The following is a 9,913-nucleotide window of genomic DNA, read 5'->3' as shown; positions in this document are numbered from 1 at the left end:
ATGGAACTCGGTTTTATTTTGTCCTCTCTGAAGCTTCCATTTACACCATGGCCTTGTTTATCAAAGAGGAGGAGGAAGAAAAAGCCCTGCATATTTATGCCAAGAACTCAAGTACTCATTACAGGCAGCAGGATGTCTGTTTCTCCAGTTTTTTTGGCTCCAAGAGATTACACTGTCATACCAGTACAGTGAGGAACCACTGGCAAATTGCTGGAAATGCCTTCTGGATTAGTCAGTGTACCTTTCCATAAAGTGCTTCTGGAATCAAAAAGTGCCCAACACTTTCGCAACAAAACATGAAAGAATCTCAATGGGCATTTCACTGAGTCCTTTTCAGCTGGATTTCATAAATAGCATGGCTACTTTAACCTCCAAGGCACTGGCCCTCACCCCAGGCAAAGCCTCCTGGACACTCTTCAGGTAGTAGATTGTAATTTGGATCTTTATATGGTGTATCAAAAATGCTCCTCAAAATAGATGGTATTTTCAGAATTCTTATTCTGCCAGGCTCATTTTGAAATACATCTTCCAAGAAAAAATACATGTGTACAACTGCAATGCCCAGGAGGTCCACAATGATTGACTTTCCCAACAACAAGGAAAGCCCCATGAGCACCCATGGCAGAAAGGGTGCCTGGAAGTTGAGAAGTCCAAAGAAGTTCATGTGGACATATGGGTTCCTCCGACTCCACACGTAGACCAGCATTCTTGTAAAGGGCTGGCCCAAGAAGACTAAGCTCACAAACAACCGAAAGAGAAAAAATAATCATATTAAATAGAAAATCGAATCCAACTGGGCCAAAAAATAAGAAATTGGTGATTAACCTCCATATTTAAAAGTGTTTAAAATTAATTGAGGATTGAAGTACAACTGAAAAGGTGTGATCAATTCCAACTGCACTGTAGCGGTGGTGAGGACGCAAGCGGTGGTGGAGGCGTGGCTGACGGGTGGGATCTGCAGGTTCTCCGGCCACAGGCTCTGGTACACACCTTATGTCACTTTCTACCATGATCGCTGAACTTTCCTGGATTTATATTTTGTGCTCTTTCAACTATATAAGTTTACTTGTATAACTGCTACAACTCTTCCTCTACTTCTGCCTCTCAACATCTTGAAGATGTGCTTCACTCTGTCAAGGGTAACATTTTGTTCATTAGTTATACTTAATTAGTCTAAACTGCCTATCTACAAAGGCAGGGCTTTCTATATTATACCAATTTCCATATGCCGTCTCTCTAACTACTTTGTTTATGTCAATATGATCTACTCTCAGGTAACAATCTGAGTTCCAAACTGACATCAGCTCAGGCTCACATGATTGTGTGAAAGAGCAGGATCTAATTTTTTTTTTTTTCCATCTTGAGCTTGGGCATTTCTTTATGCCTTTTCTTCAAATATAAATGAAAGCTAGGCCTACAGGTATATCAAGCCTTAGGGTTTGTGAAAGAATGACACAGAGAAGTTATAACCACTTCACTATGCGTTTGTCCTAAAGGTGACACCTACCCCTCTCATTTGTGTCCTATTGAGGATCCCAAATCCAGTGATCACATATGATGAACTAGGCATGTGAGAAGTCTGAAAATGTTGGTACTGCTAAGCCACAACGTGGAGAAAGGATTTGGGTGGACAGCTAATTGCCTCTTCCATATGAAGTTCAAACAAAAAATTAAGAAGGAAAGATAGAATTGCTCAGAGTGTTCACAGGAGACTGAGAGGGTGTAGGTAATTCAGACAGCCTGGGAAGTCATGAGTGGTGGCAGGGTTCCCTAGCAAGTGAACGAGTGTTCACCAACACAAGTGGCTCCAGTGCACCTTGATGCAGTGTTAACAGCACAAATCCTGTTGTACCTTAACAAGCATAGCTGAGGCAACGATGATGGGAAAAAGAGGCACTGGATACAGGAAATTATCATTATCATTACCTGAGATGGGCATGAGCAATGAATTTCACAATTAAGTTGCTCTTCTATTTTATCTTGGTCTATCTTTAGGGCCAAAAACAAGGAATTAACTTTGCAGTAGCTAAATTTGAATTTATCTTCTACATCCAAAAGCTAAAAGGTCACTTTACCATATGATTTTACTTTATTCTAAAAGCATTATTATAAATTAGAAAGTAACTTTCCAAAGAGATAGTCTTATCAGACTTAAGTGGTTCCTTGGAAACAGATTGGGAAAAAAAGCCAACCTATTATAGGACTAGAAGAAAAAGAAAATGTCTATCATTAAATATGGCCAAAGTTTTACAATAAGATGCAGCCCATACTCAGGTCAGTACTGCAGTGCCAGAAAAAAGAGAGACTTATGCAGACATGTAAATTAATTTTTAATATTTTAATAGCTTTATTTAATAAGTTTAATTTATTTAATAATGTTAATATTCTGCTGGGAAATAAAAAATATATCAAATAAGAGCTGGGATGGCAGCTGCAAATGATGAATAGTTTAAACCTAGGGAAAAGATGGTATTTCTTTTCTACTGTCCTCTGAATGAAGAGATTGTTCCTACCAATGAGTGAGCTGCTATACAGGTATTATAGATCCATAGAGAGCACAATTAACTTGTCCCTCTAGTTTCAGTCCACCTTCAAGTTTAGGGTCAATTGACAGCAATTATGATCCTAGTTAATACAGTACTATGTAAACATCCTGTTACCAAGGAGCTCCTGCTATGACCATCGGACATTGAATTCTGAACGCATGAATGAATGTAGCCTCAGTTTCCACTCTAATGCTTAGAAATTTGCTTGTTTTCCAAATTTGGTGGAAATGAGGAAAATGTAGTGATAATCTTGTGTCTTATAAATTCTTTGGGTCTCTTTAAAAAGTGAAGCATGGCAAAAAGTTGGTTCTATAAAGAGTTCAGATGTAAATGAGCCACCTGGAAGAAACAAAGCTTCTTTCTTGGGTAGTAAAGTGCTGACCTCTTTCTGTTCATTGAGAAGATCTCTACATGAGAATCAAGACAGGGAGATAGCAAATATCGCCATGGAATTTTCCTTCACAAAGTAAAACTTGAACTTGATTTTAGTCTTTCAGCTACTGGAATTTAATTAAATATTTAATTAAATATGTAATTTTTCATTTTCCTTATTCTTTTACTACATTTACCGGTCTACTTAAATTCCAGTGAGGAACAGGAGGATAGAATTTGTTTGCTACCTCAGAGACCCTAACACATTCTTACCCTCAGCCTACCATCATCCAATGTTCCTGAAAATAACATCTTAACTGAAATGGCTATGAATGTTTTCCACAAATTTTCTGGCTAATTTGAGCCATAATGTGATAAACTACCAAAAAATTAATTAATAATAATTAATAATATATATATATTATAGTTATATATCACATCATATGTCCTTGGGTAATGATTTTTCTACTGCTTAAGTGAAATATGTTTAGGGCTGGAGGGATGGCTTACTGGTTAAGGCAGTTGCCTGTGAAGCCAAAGGACTCAGGTTCTACTCCCCAGTATCCACTTAAGCCAGATGCACATGGTGGCACATGTTTCTGGAGTTCATTTGCTATGGCTAAAGGCTCTGGAGTACCCATTCTCTCTCTCTCTCTCTCTCTCTTTTTCATAAACAAATAAATAAATAAAAATATTTCATTATAAAAGACAAAGAAAAAATGTTGGGACTGGAGAGATGTCTCATCAGTTAAAGGCACTTCCTTATAAAATGTGACAGCCTTGGTTTGATTTCCCAGAATACATGCAAAACCAGATACACAAAGTGGCTCATGAATCTGGAGTTCATTTGCAGAGGCTAAGTGACCAGTTATACACTTTCTCTGCCTTCTCTCTTTTTCTCCCTCTTTCTCTCTCCACACTGAGCATGCTATTTTCCACAAAAGTCCTTCTGGGATCCTCTAGCTCAGTAAATTTGCTTCCAACCATTATAATGCTATAAGAGGAACAAATTTTATCTCATCAAAATTTAAATATAATGATTGAATGACCAGAACTTAGTGACACCATTTTTTGTACCAACTAATTTTATCCAATGGTCTCACAGTTATTCCTAACTTGGTGCCCTTGCTAAGACTGTTCTAAATCTTCCAATAGATCACAACCATATGACTATCTTAATTGACATTTCTTATTGAACATAAGTATACTATTATAATACCTGGAAAGTGATTTTAAATATAAATATAAGTATGCCATTCCCTTGCTCAATACAGTTTGTTGTAAGTTTTTATTTATCTATTTCCTTAATTTTTTAATTTTTTTATTTATATATATAATATATATATTATATTATATATATATATATTATATATTATATATATATTATATAATATATATATATTATTGTCAACTTCTATACTTACAGACAACAAACCATGGTATTTCCCTCCCCTGCCCCACTTTCTCCTTCATAGCTCTGCTCTCTATCATATCCCCTCCCTCTCTCCATTAGTCTCTTTTAATTTTATGTCATCATCTTTTTTCTCCTATTATGAGGGTCTCATGTGGGTATTGCTAGGCACTGCAAGGTCTTGGATATAGAGGCCAAATTCAGTCCAGACAGTTGAATGATACCCTTCTTTTGGCTCTTACATTCTTTCTGCCACCTCTTCTGCAATGGACCCTGAGCCTTGGAGGGTATGAGATGTTTCAGTGCTGGACACTCCTTCATTCCTTCTTCTCAGCACTATGTTGTCTTTTGGGTCATTCCAGTGGTCATTGCCATCTGAAAAGAGAAGTTTCTCTAACCAGAAGTGAGAGTAGCATTAATATATGAGTATTACATTAAGTGTAGTGCTTTCAAGGCAATTTGATGAGAGTAATATATGCATTTTTCCAGAGAAGAGCAGGCTTTATGCCCCTAAGGCTCATGATCTCCTCTGCCATAGGCTTTTGATTAGGTTTTCAGTACCAGGCATGTATTCCCTCCCATAGAGTGGGCCTTCAGTCCAAATAGAGAACAGTTGGTTTCCCCCAGAGCAGACATGCCACTATTGCACTCATTCAGTCATTTGGCTAAACTTGAGGCTTCCAGTGTCCACTGTTTTCACCACTGAAGACTTGTGCCTCCCATAAGACTACATACAATGCAGGTTTTTCCAGCTTTCATTTGGCTGAGCTACAGGGAGAAGGTTTTCTGCTCAGCACTGAATTGATTTTTCAGTGACTTTGCCTCTCAGGCATGTGAAGACTTCAGCAATAGGGCCTTACCATCTCTTTTTCATGGGAAACCAAGGGCTTTGGCAATATCCTGTACTGTTTTAGAGGCAACAGGGATCTCCCTGGCCAATGATTCATTGGAAGGTATCCTATCCCAGGAACTGAAATCTTTCCAGTAACAATCTATAGCTTCTGGATGTGCTGCTATTTAAGAAAGCAGATTTTCATATGTCTTATGTCTTATCCAGAATATCTTGAAATTTGATTGACCCTTCCCTCCTGCCCTCCTTTTATACAATCACGTCCCCTGACCTCACTTAGGCCTTTCCTGCCCTATAATCTCTTCTTCTACTTACAAATATACAATACCATCTTCTTAAGACCTTCCCTCTCTCCCTCCCTTATAGACTTTTTCTAGCTTATGGGCCTCTGATACTGAGTTTTGGTTCTAGATCACACATGAGTCTATATGTTGTAGCTAGGATCCACATATAAGATAGACCAGTTGTGCAAGTATTTCTAAGGTAGTGAGAAGAATCATTAAGTTAGGATATATGCCTAAGTGTGCTATAGTTGGATCATATGGCAAATCTATTTTTAGCTGTCTCAAGAACCTCCACACTGATTTCCACAATGGCTGTACCAAATTACATTCCCACCAACAAGGCAGAAGGGTCCCCCTTTTACCACATCTTTGCCAACATTTATTGCCATTTGTTTTCTTGATGGTAACCATTCTGGTGGGAGAGAGATGGAATCTCAATGTAGTTTTAATTTGCATTTCCCTGATGGCTAAGGATGTAGAACACTTTTTTTGATGTTTATATCCCATCTGTATTTTTCTCTGTGAGAACTCTCTATTTATTTCCATAGCCCATTTTTTGATTGGGTTGTTTGATTTCTTATTGTTCTGTTTTTTTGAGTTCTTTGTATATTCTGGATATTAATCCTCTGTCAGATGTGTAGTTGGCAAAGATTTCCTCCCATTCTGTAGGTTGTCTCTTTGCTCTATTCACAGTGTTCTTTGCTGTACAAAAGCTTTGTAATTTCATGAGATTCCAGTGGTTGATTACTGGTTTTATTTTCTGAGCAACTGGGGTTTTTTTCAGAAAGTCATTATCTATGCCAATATGTTGAAGGTTTTCCCCTACTCTTTCCTCTAGCAATTTCAGAGTTTCGGGTCTGATATTAAGGTCCCTGATCCACTTGGATTTGATCTTGTGCATGGAGAAAGACAAGGATTTATTTTTATCTTTCTACACACACACACACACACACACACACACACACACATATATACGGTTTTCCCCGCACCACTTGTAGAAAAGGTTGTCTTTTCTCCAATGAATATTTTTGGCATTTTTGTCAAAAATCAGAGGGCTGTAGCTGCCTGGATTAACATCTGGGTCCTCCATTCTGTTCCATTTATCTATATGTCTGTCTTTGTGCCACTACCATGCTGTTTTTGTTACTATAGCTTTGTAATATAGCTTAAAATTGGGTATGGTGATACCACCAGCTTTATTTTTGTTGCTCAAAATCATTTTGGCTAGTCGAGGCGCTTTCTGCTTCCAAAAGAAATTTAGGATATTTTTTTCAATTCCTGTGAAGAATGCCATTGGAATTTTAAAGTGTATTGCATTAAACATGTAGATTGCTTTGGGTAAGATTGACATTTTCATAATATTGATTCTTCCAATCCAAGTACATGGGATATCTTCCCATTTCTTTGTGTCTTCTGCAATTTCTTGCTTGAGTGTTTTAAATTTCTCATTGAAGAGTTCCTTCACTTCCTTAGTTAAGTTTATTCCAAGGCACTTTATTTCTTTTTTTTGAGGTAACTTAAGGTGGAACATTAAATTGGTTATTTGTGAATGGTCTAATTTCTTAATATAGGCACTTAGAGCTATAAATTTCCCTCTTAGGATTGCCTTCATTGTGTTCCAAAGGTTTTGGTATATTGTATTATCATCATTATTTGATTCTATGAATTTGTTGATTTCCTTTTTAATTTCTTCAATGACACACTCATCATTAAATAATGGATTGTTTAGTGTCCATGAATTTCTGTATGCTCTGTAGCTTTTCTTGTTGCTGATTTGTAGTTTAGTCCCACTGTGGTCAGACTGAGCACAAAGGATTATTTCATTTTTCCTATATTTGTGGAGACTTGCTTTGTGTCCTAATATATGGTTTATTTTAACGAATGTTCCATGTACTGTTGAGAAAAATTGTATATTCTGCAGCATTTGGATAGAATGTTCTGTAGATAGGTCCATTTGTTCCATGACATCATTTAATTCAGATGTTTCTCTGTTTATTTTTTGCCAGGGTGTCCTGTCAATTGATGAGAGTGGAGTATTGAAGTCTTCCACTATAATTGCATTTGATATTATCTGTGACCTTAAGTCTAATAGTGTTTGTTTGATGAAACTGGGAGCCCCCGTGTTAGGTGCATATATGGTTAGGATTATAATGTCCTCCTGCTGGAGTGTTCCTTTAATCAGTATAAAATGACATTCTTTATCTTTCCTCACTGACGTTGGTTTGAAGTCCATCCTGTCAGATATTAGGATAGCAACCCCTGCTTGTTTTTGAGGCACATTTGCTTGAAATACCATTTTCCATCCTTTTACCCTAAGGCGATGTTTATCTTTTATTGACAGATGAGTTTCCTAGAAGCAACAAATGGCAGGATCCTGCCTTTTAACCCAGTCAGCAAGCCTGTGTCTTTTGGATGGTGCATGGAGGCCATTGATATTAAGAGTTATTATTGAAAGGTATGCATTTATTCTCACCATTCTTCTTATTTTGTAGTATTTCCTGTTTTCCCTTTACTCATTATTTTAACTGTTATTTGAGTGTGGTTTATTTTTTTCTTATTTCCTCATGTGTGTATTTTGCTTTCTCTTTGGCATTAAGAATTCCTTCAAGTATTTCTGTAGAGCTGGTTTAGTTGTCATAAATTCCTTTAGCCTGTTTTTGTTGTGGAATATCCTATTTCTCCATCAATTTGAATAGATAGCTTTGCAGGATAAAGTAATCTTGGTTGACAGTTGTTATCTTTCAGAACTTGGAATACATTATTCCAAACCCTTCTGGCTTTTATTTTTTTATTTTTTTTTAATTTGATTTATTAGTTTTCTTTTCATCAAATACAAGCAGTTTGGTACCATTATTTAGGCTCATCTATGCTCTACCCCCTCCCATTAGACCCTCCTTGTTGATGTAAATGGGTCATGCACTGTGGGGTTAGTCCCCAGTTATTGGTATGCTAAATGTCTCTGCAAATCATGACCCAACATGTGACTCTGACATTCTTTCTGCCCCCTCTTCCGCAAAATTTCCCTGAGCCATGTTGGGTTCATTTTTGATCTGCTTCAGTGCTGAGGTGTTGGGGGCATCTGAAGCTCTGGCTCTGTGATTTGGTAGGAGTTGATTTTTCTTCCTTCTGGCTTTTAAAGTTTGTGTTGCGTGATCTGCAGTTATTGTGATGAGCTTGCCTTTGTAGGTGACTTGCTTCTTCTCCCTAACTGCTTTCAATATATTTTCTTTGGTTTGTGTGTTTAGTAGCTTAATTATAACATTGCAAGGAGAGAGTCTTTCCAGATTTTGTCTGTTTGGTGTTCTCAAAGATTCTTGTACCTGCATTGGCATTTCATTCCCCATTCGGGGAAATTTTCTTTTCTATGATCTGGATTGAAATTCTTCTTCTGTTATACCCTGAATTCTTATGTTTGATCTTTTCATAGTGTCCCGGATATCTTGAAATTCCCATTCATACCTTGCTATTAGCTTGTCTTTCTCTTTGTTGGACTGATCTGCCACCTGGTCTTCTAATTTAGATATTCTGTTCTCTCCTTCACCCATTCTACTGGTGAGACCTTCCACAAAGATTTTTACTTCATTGACTGTATTTTTCAGAGCCAGGATTTCAGCCTGGTTTTTCTTCAGTATTTCTATTTCTTTACTCATGTCTCATAATTACCTGTTATCTTTTAGAAGTTTGTTTTCTTCTTTAATTCCTTTGTTGTTGTTTTTTTTTCTTTGATTCCCTTCATTTCTTCTCTAATTTCTTTGAGCATAGATACCATGATTTTCTTGAAATCCTTGTCAGACATTTCATCTAAAACATTCTCGTTGGTGATTATTTCTTATGGATTTATAGTTTTTGGTGGGACTGTATTGTCTTGATTTTTTGAGTTTCTTGTATTATGTTGTAGTGACATTTGCATCCTGAGTTGATTTGATCCTTGGGTTTTCCACTTATCTACAGTGTTCCCAGATATGGCAATCCACTTCTATATACCCTCAGGATATGAGTTCAAGGAGCCAGGTGTAGCTCTTGTCCTCCAACCAAGCTACAGAAATAATCCTGGGTGTTGATTTTGCTTGCTAAGCAAGTATTCTAGTGGACTGGATGGAATAATTTACTAGCAAATTCTAACCTTCAACCAAGTAACATACACAGTCAATAAAAACCAGCCCAAAGTATGCAATTGTGGGGTTTAAAACGTACAGATAGTCATATAAAACCCAAATCCGTAAGGGTGTGTGTTCTACACCTTAATCTTGTCAGCTGGGAGACAGAGATTTCTATTCTGAATTAGGTTCCAGGTCAACCTGTATCTAGATCAGACCCTGTCCCCAATAATGACTGAAGCCAAAAAACAAAGGATAGATCAGATAGATAGATAGATAGATAGATAGATAGATAGATAGATAGATAGACAGACAGACAGACAGAAACCAAAGGCAATAAAATTCAAACCCCA

The 9,913-nt window shown here is 37.1% G+C and overlaps 1 protein-coding gene across 1 annotated transcript; it reads right to left on the bottom strand.

Annotated features, from left to right (window-relative positions):
• Positions 1-432: 432 nt before the first annotated feature.
• On the bottom strand, positions 433-8,807 carry LOC123460711 (derlin-2-like). The gene is made up of 3 exons (XM_045149188.1): positions 8,784-8,807; positions 835-979; positions 433-563 (listed from the first exon to the last, which is right to left on the bottom strand). The coding sequence occupies exons 1-3, from the start codon at positions 8,805-8,807 to the stop codon at positions 496-498; spliced, it is 237 nt and encodes a 78-aa protein (XP_045005123.1). The 3' UTR covers positions 433-495.
• Positions 8,808-9,913: the final 1,106 nt, after the last annotated feature.

The sequence above is a fragment of the Jaculus jaculus genome, chromosome 5, assembly GCF_020740685.1.
Source record: "Jaculus jaculus isolate mJacJac1 chromosome 5, mJacJac1.mat.Y.cur, whole genome shotgun sequence".
NCBI lineage: Eukaryota > Metazoa > Chordata > Mammalia > Rodentia > Dipodidae > Jaculus > Jaculus jaculus.
The sequence above is the reverse complement of the archived record's forward strand: the minus strand, read 5'-3'. Positions and strand labels throughout refer to the sequence as shown.

Bases quoted from the DNA above. Each gene is read 5' to 3' on its own strand.
- LOC123460711 (XM_045149188.1), bottom strand. From the start codon at position 8,807: ATGGGGAATGAAATGCCAATGCAG. The intron at 980-8,783 runs GTACAAGAATCT...GGTGTGTACCAG, and splicing joins GGAATGAAATGCCAATGCAG to AGCCTGTGGCCGGAGAACCT. The intron at 564-834 runs AATATGGAGGTT...TGTGGACCTCCT, and splicing joins ATTAATTTTAAACACTTTTA to GGGCATTGCAGTTGTACACA.